The 18,801-nt window shown below is 38.4% G+C and overlaps 1 protein-coding gene across 1 annotated transcript; it reads left to right on the top strand.

Annotated features, from left to right (window-relative positions):
• The first annotated feature begins 379 nt into the window (after positions 1 to 379).
• Positions 380 to 17,653, top strand: PPAE (prophenoloxidase activating enzyme). Its single transcript, XM_028174877.2, has 8 exons — positions 380 to 540; positions 11,773 to 11,927; positions 13,040 to 13,167; positions 14,287 to 14,465; positions 15,495 to 15,657; positions 16,132 to 16,337; positions 16,669 to 16,835; positions 17,327 to 17,653. Exons 1-8 carry the CDS (start codon positions 477 to 479, stop codon positions 17,588 to 17,590), a joined length of 1,326 nt encoding a protein of 441 aa, XP_028030678.2. The 5' UTR covers positions 380 to 476; the 3' UTR covers positions 17,591 to 17,653.
• The last annotated feature ends 1,148 nt before the right edge of the window (positions 17,654 to 18,801 follow it).

Raw genomic sequence — 18,801 nt, 5'->3', positions numbered from 1 at the left:
ATGGGCTTATTATTATTATTATTATTGTCTGTCTTTGTTAATATTTTTATAGTGTAGCCTTGACGAAATTTGTGATTATAGAAGTATAAAATACAATCATAATAGTGTAGAAATTTACAATTCCAATTAATTATAGTCGAATTTCGACAACTGCGGGACCTCTAGTTTGGTTAAATGCAACTTAAACATTTCCCAAAGGATAAACTGTAAATGAGGATGTTTGTTTCAGTGACGCTTCAATTAATTGCATATTGAATTCATTTAAAAAATTATGTATCATTTTCCTCAATTACGATACATTATGATGTGCTTATTAAAATTAGTCATTCGTAAAGGATTCTCTTGGTCACTTGGCAGATACGCGAAGTTTTATAAACTAGAAATACTACGTCTGTTGTTGATTTCGCTCAGAACAGCAACAAAGTCCGAACGTATCGGACGTGTAGGTTTTATATTAGTGGAACCTACGTGGTAAAATGTTTTTAATTTGGACATTCATCGTGGCTGTTCTGGCGATCCAGACCAAAAGTGTTGTTGCACGTAAGTTTTTTTCTTTTTCTTGTTTCATTTTCTTTAAATCCTTTGTTTTGTGTTTCGAAATAAAACCGGATTTAAAGGTGCTAAAGCATGTTATAAGTTTTTTCTCACTGACATTTAGCTACATAGCAAAATTCCGGATAAAGTTGGAAGTATTTTATGTTTGAAGAGCTGTTAATCATCCTCCATTCTCTCGCCGTTTCATTCTTAAAACAGTAATAAATTTTATGAGCTTTTCGCATTTTAAATCGAAACTTGCTTTCATATTACCCTTTAGATACAACATTGAATGTCCTTTTTAGTTTCATCAACTAAAACGCGATCCGGACAATAAACCCGTAAAAAAAAAAATTGAAATATTAGTTAGCAGCTGTTAGCAAATCAATCTTCGAAGCACGCAATGCAATATCAGCTTTGACAAATTGTGTTATGTATATGACGGTTTGAAGGGTAGATGACTATCTTCGATTACTGCGGGCTCCCCTTATATTAGCGGCCCGATTCTTAACTCAATGCTGCCCTGACTAGCGATCAACTTAATCGCAGTCTTCAGTGTCCTTACGACTTGAAACATAAAAGAGTACCTTAACATCACAGATATAAAGTTGAATCTACTTATGACCCGACGTAATGTCATTGGATTTCAAGTCATGTCTCTATATCCACAGTCAGCTGAGTTCTTGTTGTGGATCAAAGGGTGACCTCATCGTTTCGTCAATCTTTGCCGCTTTCTATTCTCCTTCCCGAGGTTCCAGAGCTTTGTGCACGAATGAGGTCTACGTAGTTTGCCTGACTAGTGCTTTACATTTGCACTCATAGCTTATGGTCTACCGACGTTTCTCTACATACTTAGTTCCCAGAATGGTCCAGGTGGATCCTCAGTCAGAGACTCGATGGGGCTTACGTTGGCGTAGACTATTACGTAAAATTATTATGACGTAAAGACTATTCGTTATTGTTATTCAGTCGCAACGCAAATTAAGTAAAAGTCACGTTTTTGTGGAGTTTTGAAAATATGGTAGAGATCCTGCTGCAGTTCAATCTCTACCAGATGTGGTAAACGAGAAAAAATCTGAGAACTTAATGAATTTCAATCTCCGCAATTATGTAATGCGTATTTGAATTCTTCAATCCGTAGAGGTAGGCAGGTCGAAAGGTTTCGAAAAGTTCACGACTGTTTTTTGATTTAAAACAAAAAAAAGAACAAGCTGCCGCCGTATCTCGTTTGTATTTGAATAAATTAAACTTGTTTACTGAAGTTCAAAAAAATAAATCACATTATTATTATTGTATTCAAACATTATGTTTAATATTGTCGATTAATTATCTCCACAGTCAAAGGGTGTTTGTTTGATTTAAATAAAATTCCGGTCTAGTAATGAAAAACGATTGTTTATTTGTATTTTTATGTATTTAATTTAAATAATTTTTAAACGGTCGCTATAATGGTAGATTGTGTTACATTACAATTAAGGTTTTATGAATTTATAAATGTCAGTTAACCAAATAATTCATGACGCGGTACGTCTTTTAATCTCTTTTAGACGCTGTCTTAAATAGAGGTTGTTTTTTTGTCCTTGGCTGTTTGCTGGTAGCCTAAGAGGCTATTACAGCTTCAGGGTGACTGGTAGGTGAGGTCACGGGCTCAACCTGAGAGAGCTTGGTAACACTGGTTGTGTTACCAAGGTGCAAGAGCAGTGCTTCGCTGAATCTAATACAGAATCGGAATCGCGACCCACTGAGAAGATCCGGCAAGAAACTGTGTGGGTTGTGTTGTCGAAGCTGAATCTCGCGGTCTAAGCCTCGGCTAATTTCGAACAATTCAGAATAGACTACTTAGCATCCATGTTTTTATGCCGAATTAAGTATGTGTTTTTCACATTAGGTTGGCCGGTTAATTGGCTTTTCTAAAAGCATCGGCAATATTCCCTATGTTCCCAAAACCAGACAGAATTTTTCTCAACAAACAAACCACAGAAAACATTTTTTTTCTTTACAAATTTGATTTATTACTTCCTGAGATTATTATGACCTTAGTGTCTTGATTCAATTTTTTTTTTTGCATTTACATAAATTTCAATATTATTATGATACGAATTATTAAAATACAATCCTTTACAATGTAAATTTAAATTGTATGTTGAATTATTAAAATAATTATATAATAGATCATCTTTTAACGTTTATTTTAATAATTTAAGTACAGTGGGCAACAAAAGTACAACAGGGGTTCAAATAAAATATGTATATACGTACATAAAATATTGCTATATTTTAAACCATTACTTTTACTGGTGGTAGGACCTCTTGTGAGTCCGCACGGGTAGGTACCACCACCCTGCCTATTTCTGCCGTGAAGCAGTAATGCGTTTCGGTTTGAAGGGTGGTGCAACCGTTGTACTGTAAAAACTTAGATCTAAGAACTCATGTCTTGAGGTGGATGGCGGCATTTACGTCGTAGATGTCTATGGGCTCCGGTCACCACTTAACACCAGGTGGGCTGTGAGCTCATCCACCCATCTAAGCAATAAAAAAACAGATATAGTAGTTACGCGGAACCTCATTTCCTCACCTTATAGGTACTCCAAGCACCAGTCACCGATCTCGTCGAATTCGTCAAAGAGTTGGACGTGCAACCTAACCCACAGACAATGCGATTTCTTGTGATAGATTCAGCGTAGTACTGCTCTTGCTAGAGCTAGTGTCAGAATTTCTCTTTCTCGCAAAACGCCGCGTAACTGGAGGCCCACCACCGATTAGGCAAGAAAATTAGCGTTTCGTATGACAGAGACAATGCTCTACGAAGCCGAAATTAGCCGATTATCTCTTTCTAAAGTCCGATGTGCACTTCATATCGCCTGGTACTGTATTAACATTAAGTTATTTACAGTATTCGGCAATTTTAATGTTCATATTGTAATTGAAAACTCATCACACCCAAAACTCGTCAGCCTGAATTTTTATCGTCAATAATTTATTCAGTTGTTCATCATCGAGTATATGCTTTAATGAGCGAAAATAGGCAATCCTTTAAATAAATAGCACACAACTTGTTTGTTGTAAGAACTGGAAATAAAACGTGGCCATATTAAGACAGAGTTCTCTGTTTTTTAAATATTATGCTGAAAGATCACCGTGACAATTTTGAAAATTTGCGAACATACTTCCCTTTATGTAAGCCTACATTATTTACCTATATACGTAATTAATAATTAGTACTGTAGGTATATACGACGAAAGGAAGATCTTCCATCGAGCGGGTGAAATTGCTCGGTAGACCAGGTAGACCAACGATCCGAGTGTTGTTTTTTTTTATCCTACCTAAGCTGATGGTCTAGAGAGACCATATCAGCGTAACCTTAACTAGTAGGAATCTACCACCGGATCGGAAACGCGACCCACTGAGAAGATCCGGCGAGAAACTCAGTGGGCTGTTCCTGTGCGTGAATTAACTCGCCGAGCCCTTCGTCGCAAGCGACAGGTTCGATGAGAACGATGACTCTGAGTGTTGTTGTTCGGAGCTTGTATTGTTTTGAATCTTGAAAATGTCGTAAACGAGATTCAGGCATCTGTTAAATATCTTGCGTTGTGTGATGGCTACCGCCACAGCACACTTAATTAATACGTTAAACTTTAATTGGTCTGGATCTGTGATAGAACATAACAGACGCATTCACACATAATAATAACTCTTTATTTAACACCTTAATATGTACAGAGTAAACTAATAAAACAAAAGTCGGTGATATAAATTGGCGGCCTTATCGCTGAAAGCGATCTCTTCCAGGCAACCTTGCAGGGAGAGGAATAGGTTAACTGGACGGTGCTATCTCTTAATAAACTTACATAAAAATATATACTTATATACACATGTGAAAAATAAATACCATATAAGATAAACTTACATACGATTAAATACAAATAAATACTAAAAATATACAAGATTAAATACAAAAGAAGTAGGAACTTATACAGTTATATCATAGGAGCCATTGTGCAGTGTGTAGTACGATTTCAATCTGGACTTGAAAATTTCCGGCGAGGACGATTGTTTGACGCTTAAGGGTAACGCATTCCATAAGCGGACAGCTTCAACCGCAAAGGAATGGTCATAAAATGACGTCCCGTGAGCCGGAAACTTCAGCATTAAATTCTCCGATGACCTGAGTGAATGAGAGCTTGCAGTATGTAGGAAATCAAAACGTTCCTGAAGGTAGCGCGGGGACGAGGAATTAAACAGGACACTGTAAAGAAGAGACAATATATGACATAGATGTTTGTCACAAAAGATAGCGCTGAAAAATGACGTAAGTCCCATCTGAATCTGCGAATACTGATTTGTTGCTGTATCCGCGTGAGAATAGCGTCCATAAGCAACAACAGGTCTTTTTTTCACGTTCACCAACTAAAACGTGTTTCCAAACTTCATAAATAATTTCGCATTCAAAGAATCAGAGTTAGGATATTATTTAGCGTTTTTTTATTTAATTGATGACGCACATTACGAAATGTGATATTTAATAATTTGTTTTGATGTTTTTCTAGTGGTACTTGAGACGACCTTACATTTGTCAATATTATTACTACTATTGACTTGGCGTAGCGACCCAATCTTTCAAAGGAGCGAGACGAGCGAAGTAACCCACAGACACAGCCCACTGAGTTACTTGCCGGATCTTCTCGTTGGGTCGTGATTCCGATCCGGTGGTAGATTTACTGGTGGTAGGACCTCTTGTGAGTCCGCGCGGGTGGGTACCACCACCCTGCCTATTTCTGCCGTGAAGCCGTTGTAACAATACTTGAGACCTTAGAACTTATATCTCAAGGTGGGTGGCGCATTTACGTTGTGGATGTCTATGGGCTCCAGTTACCACTTTACACCAGGTGGGCTGAGAGCTCGTCCACCCATCTAAGCAATAAAAAAAAAAAAAAGATTCTGCGAAACACTGCTCTTGCTAGGGCTAGTGTTTGCAAATTCTCTCAGGTTGAGCTCGTGAGCTCAGGTACTCGTCAGGGCGTAGCTGGAATAATAGTAAAATGTTGTCTATATTTGAAATAAATGGTTGACTAGTACTAAAGTACAAACAGTTGTCGGTATTTTTGTTCAGAAATACTAAGAAAAAATTAGAATTAAATAATTGTAAAAGTTAAATAACGTCATTTTCATAGGCTTATAGCATAGCTTATAGACGTCGGGTTGATTTGGAAACTTCCATGAAACTTCACACGCTTGACAGCTGACAATAGAGCAATTTCATAATTTCGCTCTAATATCCTACCCAGTATTAATGGGGCATAAAAAAAAAGATAAAACCAACCCTTAATTCGATTTGTTATTTAGCGTGGTTCTTACTTTTTTAAATGTACGTAGAGATTTTTGAATCACTTTCAATAAAATATTTTTATTTGATAATTCTTTTTGCTCACGATTTTAATAAACAGGAAAATTCAAAGGCATGTTTTTACATGTTTATGTTATTTGTAATATAGGTAAGTATGTATCTTGGATGAATCAATAAAGAGGTATTCGTAGTTCATCGACTTCCAAACGTATGATTAATTCGATGACCGTGGTGGTAGTGTTGTTTTCGCTGTAGAGTTCTTAGAGTGACCGCGTCTCTGACTGAATTTCTGTTCATGGTTCATCCTCCTACCTTTCCCGGTTAGATTCTGGACTGGACCCAAGTAAGCTTAACTAAGCACCCCCTCGGCAAGGGTCTATCTAGGAGAATTCGGACACCGGCTGGCTTTCTTTTTCTTACCTATACTGCTAATCTCCTCCCAAACCTAGGGGACAATGCCAGCGTAACCGGGCAAGTAGGTGAAGTCACGGAGCTCTAACCTGAGGATGTTGCTATCACTAGCCCTAGGAAGTGCAGTGCTTCGCAGAATCTCCCACCGAATCGGAAACGTAACCCACTGAGCAGATCCGGCGAGAAACTCAGTGGGCTGGGTCTATGGGTTAGTTTACTCGTCGAAACCTTCGTCGCAAGCGACCGGTTCGACGAGGACTAATGCTTGATGTACCTGAAAGCACCAATAGTGGTTCAGAAGGATCCGAAATGACGTGAGAAAACAATATAAAATTATATTGTTAATACCACAGAGCTATGTGGCCTTATCTTCTACAATCGAATATCTACGATCCTTTGGCGTCGTTCGTCTGCGCCAGTAATAAAACAAAAAAAAAAAAACAATTAACATCACGCAGCGAATATGTTTGTGCATCACAAGACCTGTTTTTCCGGTCCGGCTAACTGAACTAGATGTTATAGTCTTGGTGAGTTCGTGCGAAACATTTAGCCTCCCATTTAATTCTCATCTTTAATTACATTAAGTTTATGTTTCATTAAAATTACTATTACGGTTTAATTTCGCGTTTTCTTTTGACGTGACAACGTCTTATAATTCGATGGAGCCGGCTACATGCACGCAAAAACATGACTCACGCAGCGTTACCTCGCTCTGAGGCGTATTTTCTTATGACGTTGTCACGTTCAACTATCGTCAGTAAACCGACTTTACAGACAACCGACTTTTATTAACGTTATGTTATTACAAGTCACATACTCGTTTACTTATTCCGAATTTTTTATTTATTGCTTAGATGGGTGGACGAGCTCACAGCCCACCCGGTGTTAAGTGGCTACTAGAGCCCATAGACATCTACAACGTAAATGCGCCACCCACCTTGAGATAAGTTCTAAGGTCTCAGTATAGTCACATTACATTACATTTTAGTTACATTATAGTTATATTACATTTAGCACAATACTCAAATGTCGACGAATTAAAAACCGCAATTCGTCCGTGCGACCACGAATACTGTAAAGTACTCGATAAGTCGGAAAGAATATGTTGTAATATGTAAAAAAAAGGGGAGATTAAACCGTAAATGTGGCTTTAATTGTATATACTATTGGCTTTCATCGTAGAGCACCTATATTGGCTGCCTTTTTTTGTATATACAAAAAATTGTATTGCTCGCTTCATGATCCTCCCATGATTAAACGTCGTGCCTAATTCTTTTCCAACTTAGAGTGGTAGTGCGTGCGTGACGTTTTCCGGTTTATAATTCAATGATATTTTATATAGTAACTAGCTGACCCGGCAGACTTCGTAGTGCCTCAATCGATAAATAAAACACCGACGGAGGACACATCAAAGGAAAAACAAAATTGTTATTTTTATTTAATTCCGAGCATTTTCATATTTATCTACCTTTTAAATCTTCTCTGGACTTCCAAAAATAATTCAAGACCAAAATTAGCCAAATCGGTCCAGCTGTTCTCGAGTTTTAGCGAGACTAACGAACAGCAATTCATTTTTATATATTAGAGATTATTTGATTTAACAACTCTTATCATAGATAACACACATAAGTTAGTTATAGTTAAGCAACTGAAGCACTCAACAAAAATGATTACGGGCGTCGGCCATTAGATGGCTTCGCTTCGATTAGTTTCTCATCGCTCCTGTAGATGGCAGTAGCATATTACCTATCCTATATTTTGTTTTTAATGAAGGATTTTGTAAATTTTCACAAACCACAAATTGATAAAATTTAATCAATTTGTCTTTATCAAATAAAGACTTGTATGATATATATTTTTTTTTTCTGTGTTTAGTTGTACAACAAATAAATGCCTTAACTTTTACAACATGTAAGTTTAGGGGCATCTGCTCCAAGATGTCGCTAGTTTCTATACAAAAAAACATTTGTCTTATAGTATCGCAGTTACAGAGTCCTGACTATTGTTCCGCGGTTTCAGCTGCGTGAATTGCGTTTTCCGGGATAGAGAGTTGCTTAAATGTCGTTCTCTAGACTGTAAGTCTCCTGGCTGAGGCTTTGCTCGCCCACCTGTCCTGGTAAAACTGGAAAGGCCTCCGGGCCAACACTAATCTTACAATCCTAAAAAAAAACCAGTTTGTTTGTAGATCTGTTAGTACGTAAAATCACGAATCAGTGAATACGCAGTCATATTTATGGAAGCAGATATACTAGGCATTCGTCGAGTTATTTCATGCTGGGTGATAAAATTTCTTGATCGACTCGTTGGTGTAGTAGTTCGCGGCTCTGATTGTGGCGCCGAGGGTCGTGGGTTCGATTCCCACATCAGGCGAACATTGATGTGATGAACAGATTTGTTTGCTCTTTGCTCTGGTTGTTTATTATCTTACTAGCGACCCGCCCTCGCTTCGCTTCGAAAACATTAAATTTTATTATTAATAGCTGAGTCCCGCGACGTTGCTCGCGGTTATTGTCGTACCACGAGTGACGCCGCGGGGCGAAGCTAATCTAAAAAAGCTTAAGTAAGCTAAGTTACTCCTTATATCATCAGCTACCTATCAGTGAAAGTATCGTCAAAATCGGTCCAGCCGTTCCAGAGATTAGCCGGAACAAACAGACAGACAGACAGACAAAAATTGTAAAAAAATATATTTTGGTGTATGTATTGTAGTATTCATACGCATGCAGCAAAAAGCGGTTACTTCAATATTACAAACAGACACTACATAGTTTTTTTTTTGACAGATAATTAAATTTGTTTCCGGTGGCTTGCGGTAATTATTGTTCTATCTCGTAAATTGTTTGTGTAACAGGACTTAGACATTTGATATTGGTGACTAGCCCATAGTTTTATTAAATAGTACCCTGAGACCTACCCCTCACTATAAACGTATCTAAGTAGATTTGTCAGTCTGTAGTGGTCTCAACACAGAGAATCCTAAATTGAGATCGGATTACGGTGCGTGACTCGTTCCCAGTTATTATCATTATTATTGTTATAAATATTATACAAAGCGTTTCGATTGGTTGATTTATTCAGCCCTAAATCACCCGCCTCCCGTCGTATTAAAATTTCGCGGCTACTTACACAGATTATACACTTGATTATACACTTGATATGTAAGCGTCATCTAAGTACATTAAAAACACTATTAATTCAGGGGTCTATTTTTTGATATACCGTCCTGTTGCAAGCGCCGTACCTAATGAATCTATAGATAAACCTTGTTTTTAAATATATTTAGTATATCATTAAAAACAAGGTTTTAATATTAGATTTAGATACAGATAAAGATTCAGTGTAAAGAAACTGTTCCATAAAGGCATTATTATGAATATTTCCGGTCACCGTCCTCGTCGAACCCGTCGCTTGCGACGAAGGGCTCGACGAGCGAATTAACCCACAGACACAGCCCACTGAGTTTCTCGCCGGATCTTCTCAGTGGGTCGCGCTTCCGATCCGGTGGTAGATTCTGCGAAGCACTGCTCTTGCTAGGGCGGTGTTAGCAATTCTCCGGTTTGAGCCCCGCGAGCTCACCTACACAAGCTAGGGTACGCTGAAATAGCCTCTCAAGGCTATCAGCATAGGATGAATATTTTTGTATTTAATATTAGCAAAAAACTAACTGAAGCTTCTATTTACTATTGATATTCCATATGATTATGTTCGTTTTGCAATCAAACAAGATGTTTCGATAAAAACTAAAATAATTACATATTTACATGTCTAAATAATAACGTGTTCGTATGTTCAAATTTTAAAAAAATAATTAAAAAATGGCGTCAAGCCGCGTTTAAATTTATGATTTTCTGTTGAGCGAACTTTGCTACCAGTTTGTTAAATTATCAAGGCTAAATTTTTTGCAGATCAATTTTGAAAACTTTTTCCTGCTAGTTCTGGTCACTACCTACTACATTAGCAACATTTAAATTAAGACTTCTTAATCGTACAGTGTTTCCAAAATAAAGGTTATGAATTTGGTAAATAAATGCACAAAATCAGTACATATTGATATTGAATAAAATATTCGAAAAAAAAAGTTAAAAATGACGATTTTTACTTAAGGTGTTGCCATGTTGTATTTAAGATATAATTTTTTTTTTGGAAATAAATGATTATGACGAATTTCTACCATATAATTTATATGGCTGACGATTTTCTGGATTTCACACGCTTTTTTAATGGAATCGCTAGACTTCCGCGTACGCATGGGTGCATTAGATTTCACAGCAGAGCCATAAAATATATTGTGAGCTATGTAATATTGCGCGGATGTGGCCCAACTTAAAGTAGGTTTCCTTTTCTGTAGGTATTCGCGAGTCGTTGGCACTATTAAATCGATAGTCGACAACGAAACTCTAAACTATTCGAAGCGTCGAAAATAATTACAAGAAAAATAGTGAAATTAAACCGTAAAAGTAGTTTTAAATAAAATAATAAGATACTAAAATTCCTATATTACTTTCAACTCATCGTTATCAAAGTCTACGAATCTATGACCCTTGCCATTACTGGAAATCTTGCAATACAATAGTGAATGAAGCAGAGTTCGTACTAACTAGAGTAGCTCTGTTCATCAACAATGCGTTTCCAGAGATCTATTTTGTCACGAAGCGGCCGGCTTTGGTATTAATTTCCCTCCACGATGCTTAATAAGCGCTATGACATATCTTGGACCATATATTCTTCTGCCTAAAAGAGCAATAAAAAGTGAACTTTAATAAAGCAGCTTAGAATTCTGTCAGCTCTATAGATTTGTGCTGCTATCTACAAATAAAAAAATTACAGTAGATTGATTTGTTTCTTGCGTTAGCTAAATGATAGATACGCAGAAGCTCATTTAAAGATACAGGGTGCCCATTATTGATTTTAAGAAAGGCACTCGAAAAGTCCGTGAACTTTGACATTACGACATTATGACATGACGTTAAGTAATATTAAATTTTATGTATTCGAACGTTAGAGCTATAAATTGCGAAAAACGAAAAAAATCTAGGTATATTATACTCGTATTATTATGCATAATAATTCAATAGATATAATGATATATAGCTATAGTTTTTTCCTTATTTTCACGATGAAATCGCTGCAAACAGTACAACAGCCTCAGATATTCAAACAAAATTGTCCATAGCTTTTTAATCTACTCAACAAAAGGAGGAAGTTTTTTTATGTGTGTTACAACATTGTTTGTGAACCGATTTCGGATATTATTTTTTTATTAGGAGGCCGGTGTTTTTGAGTTGGTAAAATTTTATCAAGACTGACTTTATACTGACTTTATGAAGACATGAGCTGTTTTTAGGTTAACCTCTACAACGCAAATTTGATTGACTTCGTTCTACAATGATGATATTCTCATTTAATTTTATCGACGTTCGTATTGTTTTTGGTTACAATTTGTTTTTTTTTTTGTTAATTGACAATATACATTATTTTATAGAATCATGCCGGACACCGAACGGACTTAACGGTAATTGCGTATCCGTGTATGAATGCAAGGCACTCCTGGCCATATTAAATAATCAGAGGAGAACCCAGCAAGATGAGAAGTTCTTGAGGGACTCCCAATGCGGCACCAAGAATTCAGTTCCTGCTGTGAGTAATTACATTATCTTTTTATTAGATTACGGTATTACCCCATCGCGAGCCGATGCGGATAGATATTACCACAAATTTTAACAGAATACGTTGCTCGAACCTAGTTCTGTCTCTATCGGGGATAGGATCGGCCGAGAATGCAGGGAATCGTTCAGTGGGTCTGCTTTTACCGTCAACGGCTACCAAGTTCGGAATAGCTTGCGCGGGAGCATCGTAGAAAGTTCTGCGCTCGGGCCAAACTATAGGACTTAACATGTTAGTTGTAAAAATTAAGAGTATTCCAATTCTATTTTAATGTGTTTACGGACGAACGAGCTAACGGTTTCGCGTACACGCAAAAATAGAATAGTGCACCAATCTTTTTTTTATGACCCTTATATGCAGACCAGCATACGGCCCACCTGATGATAAACGGTTACCGTCGCTCATGGACGTCAGAAATGCCAGGGGCAGAGTCAAGCCGCTGCCTACCATTAAGTACTCTCCACAAGCCTCGTTTGAAGAAGCACATTTCATAGCGCTCGGGAAACACCGTACAGGGGAGTTTATTCCAAAACCGGATGGTACATGGCAAAAAAGATCGCTGGCAATGCACTATGGATGAACGCAGTGGCTCCAGGTAGTATGGATGAATTCTACTCCAGTGGCGGATGGTGCGATGGTAAAAACGAGATGGTGGGATCATCTCAAACAATTCCTCAGACCACCATGGAACATACGGTACAAGATACAGAGAGAAACAAAGTCCCTCCGTAGACCCATAGGCTCTAAACGTATCTGTGCTTAGAACATGTCGTATTAACAATAAGCATTGATCGGTGGATGGAATGTGTTGTTATTTTGTTTTTGCGCTATTCTTAACACATTTTTATCAGCTTAACCTGTATCAATTTATTCATGTAATGGAGGATATAAAAGTAATTTTCGTTGATTTCAAGACGTGCTATTGACCTGAAATCTTACGGGTGTGTCAAAAACCGATGATAATACAACGATGCGCTAATCAGGAGCACCAAAATAATAGCTTAATTTAGCTTTAGTCCGTCTTGCTATTTATATTGAGATTGCTTTAGAATTGTACTGTAATCTTGGAAACGTTGCTTTTGCAGGTTTGCTGTCCATGCAACGCAGCTGATGGTCAGCAAGGGAATTGTGTCAACATAAATTCATGTCCGCACGTTCTTCAATTGCTGAAGAATCCGAATGAAGCGAATCTAAATTATGTCCGGGGATCTGTGTATGTTCTGTTTTGTATTGTATATCCAAATACCTAAGGCGTCTTTTTGTTGGGTGTCCGATGTTACAGCCATAAAGAAGTAAACAGCCAGTCCAACTTTGATGTCCGTCGGTGGCCTGCTCAAAACATATTGAATTCTCAACTGCTGGCTGTATTACTAACGCTGTAATGTACATGAAATGAATTTGCCATAATTAAAGTGAATTTCACGGTTTAATTTCGCGTGTAAATTAGACGGTAGTTAACACTAGAAAATTAGACGGCAGTTAACAGTATTCGAATAAGAACAATAGTTTTTCGGAGCCGCGAAACCTGTCTACAATTTATTCCAAACATCCAATAACATACACATGAATGAATCGTAAAATAAAGTTTAATTCTACGAACGAGGTCTACGAACCTCAACATATTATGATGAATTAATTCACCAGTTAATTGATTGGTGTGTCTGAAAAATATTCTACATCCCTTCCTAGCGAAAGGGCTTCCTAGGACTAGCAATAGACAAAGCTCTTCTAAATAATTAAGATCAAATGGACGGTAAGAATCGCGACGTTGAAGTGGCAGTGGGCAGGGACACATTGTTCGTAGAACGGATGGCCGTTGGGGCCAGAAAGTTCTTGAGTGGTGACCGCGTACCGGAAGACGTAGCGTGGGTAGGCCTCCCAGAAGATAGACCAACGATCTATCGAGGTTTGCGGGGATGTGCTGGATGCAGGCAGCGCAGGACCGGTCTTTGTGGCGAGACTTGGGGAGACCTATGTCCAGCAGTGGACGTCTGTGGGCTGATAAGAAGAAGAAGGGCGGTAATATCATTATATATCTACGATTTGTAAGCGTTGTGACGAACAAATCTGTATTATTTATTCTTAACGATTTTTAGTCACCAAGCACATATTATACCATCTAACCTGGAATGTGGCCAATTGTGGTCCGACTCGTAGTTTCCTGGCTATTTAAGACAGAACCCGCTCACAGCGGACATTCTGTTTTAATAAGTAATATCTTTAATGATCTCTTTCTTTAACTACAACGACCTCCTTACAACAGAGAGACAGCGCAATTCGTACAAGGTGTATTAGACCTCGTTCTGCACTTAGTTGTTAATCATTATTCCAGTTGTCAAGGATCAGAACAACAGAGCATATGCTGTGTTACTGCGCCACAGTCGACGGCAGTGACCACGACCCCCAGACCGAAGCGGGTGCACGCCTGTCAGAGCGAGATGACTGCCACCCCCCCTAATCCGGAAGGGAAGTGTTGCGGCCGGGACATAGCCGTCGGAGACAAAATCGTTGGTTAGTTAACAGTGTTAGATATTCATTCATCGTTATAGGTTACTCTTGGTAGAGCTGTCGTGGTTGTGTGGAATCCTTGTTTATTAAAGCCCTGACAGGTGTTCTCCATAGTTCGCGAGCTGAGGCTTGGAGCACGCACTCGTTAAGTCGGGTTTTGGTAAGGATTTTTACTTGATCAGTTCAAATTCAAAGTCAAAACGTTACATTATCTTTGTCCAGTAGAAATCGCTTTGCGGACGGATCTTTGATTTATCTTCGATCACTATCAAACAGGGATCGATCTGCTAGGCTAACCTGAAAATTTTCTGAAAATTTCATTGTATTTAGTTCAGCCGCTTTGGAGCCTATAGAGCTTGCCACAAGAACCGACTAATAAATAAATATAGAGTTATGTGTTACTCAATTCGAACTGTGCGCCACAAGTGGATTCAAATTAGAAAACAGGATGTAGGTTTTACGGCAACACGAGCCGTTCAATATCACTGAAGCGTTACATTTGTAACACAGATTAGTTAGAAATAAAATGTTTTTATTAATTTATCGGTTGAAGCTAACGTTCAGAATGATGGAGTTCCCCGAACCATATTGCGCAGCGTATGTCTCGAGCAAGAAAAATGTATCCTAGTAACAAAACATTTTATTCGAAAAAGTAATCTGGGCACAATGTGTCTTCCTCATAACCCATGCATTAGCCCGCGGAGTTTCTCGCCGGATCTTCCCAGTGGGTCGCGATTCCGATCTGGTAGTAGATTCATTAGCGAAGCAGCTGCTTTTGAGTTATTAAGTCTCCTTTGGAGGCGCTCGGGCAGCTGTTAGCAAATCCCACCCCTACTGACTGAGCCTTTGCTCGCCCGCCTGTCATGAACTTTCAGAGGCTACCAGTAATCCTTCAATCATAAAAAAAACAATGTGTCGCAAGATAGCTTCTCACACCAGCTGGCCTCTGCCGGAGCTGTGACGTCACCATCGTTTATGTCTACATGACAAGCAACTTCCATAGCTTATATGGCTATATCTTACTCATAACAGGTGGTGCACCCGCATCCATCGACTCGTATCCTTGGCTGGTGGTCATCGAGTATGTAAGGCTTGAGAGAACGATGCTGCTCTGTGGCGGGGCGCTCATCAGCGGGAAGTACGTGCTCACTGCCGGTCATTGCGTGAAAGGAGCGATCTTGGATGTAGGCACGCCGTAAGTTTCACATTACATCCTGACTAAAACTAAAGACCCACACTAAAAACCTAACATTGAATCGTAAATTAATTCTGATAATTTCAACTCGCGTAAGCCATACAAATGTAATTGAGACTGTGTTGAGAATGAACCTGTTACATTTGTAGCTTTTCCATTTTGACTGCATGACTAGAGAGCACTAGGATAACGATTGCACACGGGCGCTACATGGATTAGAAATGCCATTGCGCGGAGGGAAACTTAAGTAGACTAGCCCTTACACGCGGCTTATCTTGTGTTAATGTAGAAAAAAATCTGTACCTCGAAAATCGCATTTTTTTCCAATTGAAATACACTCTGTCTTTTTCTGTGCCATTTTGCCATTTTTGAGACGTGAAATCGTACAAATCACTGAACGAACTCATATTCGCATTTATAATATGTATAGGACATGTGATGGATATTTGCTTTGATAATACGTCGTATATTCAGGAAAACAGTGCGTCTCGGCGAGTACAACACGACGAACCCGGGCCGTGATTGCGTGTCCGTATCAGCGGGTGGCACGGATTGCACGGACCCATTGGTCAAGATAGGCATTGAGAAGACCATACCTCACCCCGACTATCAGCCCTATCATGTACTTCGGAAACACGACATCGGGTTGATCAGGCTGCAAAGCATCGCGCCTTTTACAGGTAATATTGTTTTGGTAGTTTTTCAATTACAGTTTGGAATTGCTGGCAACATTATTATGTTGCCAAGTTTTGGCGGGAAAGTGAAAAGTCGAATCTTAAATTTCTATGGGTAGACGAGTATACGGCCCAGATGCCAGGAGCAGAACTAACTCGCTGCCCACCGTTATGTACTCTCCAGAACACACACACATAAAACCTTTATAGTGTATATTGTTAACTCGCACGGGTGGGCGCTACTATTCTGCCTATTTCTACCGCGAAGCAGTTTGAACGATGCGTATTGCGCTATGGCAGTTTATTAGCACCAGTAAAAATGAGATTTTAATTTCAGATTTCATCAGGCCTATATGCTTGCCGAGTACAGATTACACAGTGAACCCGCCAAGTAAATTCGCTCTGACTGTGGCTGGCTGGGGACGATACTTGCAGTTCGACAATGGGACAGTTAGAAGCAGCAAGATCAAGCTTCACGTAACACTGCCTTTTGTACAACGAGACGTGAGTAATATTAAATAACAAATTCGTCAAATTCATTTTACGATCAATAATTGTGTTGTTTTCTGTTCAATTCCATTCAAAATAAATTATGTAAGACTTCTATATTAAAATGTCTTAGGCTTGAAGAATGTTTTTTTAAATCGTTCACTTAAAATGAGATATAGTCATCTTATAGTTTAATATAATAAACATATTACTACATTCAGAGCGATTACCGGCGTTCAGAGTTTTGTTATACGGAAGGAATATTTTAGGTTATTTTTAATTAATTTGTTTATTTGGTCGCTTTATTTCAAGTCATTCAGTACCTATCTTGTGTCAAATAGTCAAACTCTATGGTTCAGATCTCTTGATCTAAAACTGTTCTAAAATTTAAACAACATTTATAAATTTTTAATTAAAAAAAGTCCTAACAGAATGAAATTAATAAGTCGAATTCAAAGATATTTATTTAGGTTGATTTTAATGATAGTTTTTTGTCGCACACATAGGTCTGCGAAGCAAACCAGAAACCATTGCGCAATGGCCAAAGAATAACCTTGTGGAAGGGACAAATGTGTGCCGGCGGTGAAGCAGGTAAAGATTCTTGTAAGGGTGACTCGGGTGGTCCTCTTATGTATGAACATTCCAAAAAATACGAAGCAGTCGGTATTGTGAGCTTCGGACCCGAAAAGTGTGGCCAGATCGATATACCTGGAGTTTACACAAATGTTTATGAATACCTGCCATGGATACAAAATACAATTGAACCTTGAGATGAGCGTAAAATTACTGCATAAATGTAACTAATAAAACCATTAAATTTACTAATGCTTAAACTTTGTTTTGTTATTGATACCTTCTTCGTGACTGCATCTTGCAGCATTCCGTTTCGTACTGTCAATACTTGTATAATCTGTACTGTGACTATGACGTCATTATTTGTAAACGAGTAAAAGTCACTAGTTTTAATTTTTAGACTAAAAAAGTAAGTTACATCGAAAGCTTTCACAAAGAAACTTGCATGCTTACATTATAAATTAAGGTATTTTGAATCAACAGCCTTAAAATCTTAGCAATTACTAGATCAACATCAGTCGAACACAATAACTTATCAGAGTACATATTATGTTCAGTCACAGAACCCACTCCCATACAAAACTCCTCCAAACTCTTCAATCAATCAATTCAATTTTAGCAGTTGGAACACGATATGTGAGGAATGTGGACCCTCGTGACGATTTGAATCTCATGCTTATCGATGCTAGACGATGTTTAATAGCTACTTATGACCCACACGCAGCAGCCAATGATCGACGACGCTCGACACCTTTTGAGGGATCCACCTGGTCCAGATTCGCTGCTATAGGATGTTAGGTCAGATACAGTCCAGTCCACAATCGGGGGTGCTGGGGCGGTTGTTACCACCCACCCTCCTTCCAGTTGAACCATGTAATTCGTCCACCCGTCCTGGTGAAGCTGGAAAGGCAGAAACTGCAACGTGTAAATTTCAAAACAATATCTGTGGCAGCTGAGCCTGTCTTTGGGCACACAAAACAGTTAACGTAGTTTTTTTTATTACAAAACATCAAAAGTGTGGAAACAGAAATAAAAACAACTGAAAACGATTAAAGGGTTCTTTAAAAAGCTTATTATTAAGTTACAGTAAATTACCTTAATAGACTAAAAAGCTAAGTTGCCAAAAGCCGTCAAGCCGTTAAAAAAAACCAGCGACACTGCTGCTGAGTTCATAAGTAATTGAGCACAATAATATGTTAAAACTGGCCCGTGGCCTGGGAGTCATAACCATTGCCAAATAAATAGTCGTTTATCATTAATCTTAAAGTCATTATTAGATGTGTATTTCACACGAAGGATAGGAGATTTTTGATTAACCGTAGGACAAAAAAGTTTGTAATTGACCCATAGTGAAAGGAAAACCTCCAAAGATTTGCCTCACAGATGAAATTCTGGACGCAAATGTTTT

The sequence above is a fragment of the Bombyx mandarina genome, chromosome 28 (genome assembly GCF_030267445.1).
Source record: "Bombyx mandarina strain Sakado chromosome 28, ASM3026744v2".
NCBI classification, from domain to species: domain Eukaryota; kingdom Metazoa; phylum Arthropoda; class Insecta; order Lepidoptera; family Bombycidae; genus Bombyx; species Bombyx mandarina.
This window is presented reverse-complemented; position numbering and strand designations above follow the sequence as displayed.

Bases quoted from the DNA above. Each gene is read 5' to 3' on its own strand.
- PPAE (XM_028174877.2), top strand. From the start codon at position 477: ATGTTTTTAATTTGGACATTCATCGTGGCTGTTCTGGCGATCCAGACC. The intron at 541-11,772 runs GTAAGTTTTTTT...ATTATTTTATAG, and splicing joins GACCAAAAGTGTTGTTGCAC to AATCATGCCGGACACCGAAC. The intron at 16,338-16,668 runs GTAATATTGTTT...TTTTAATTTCAG, and splicing joins AAGCATCGCGCCTTTTACAG to ATTTCATCAGGCCTATATGC.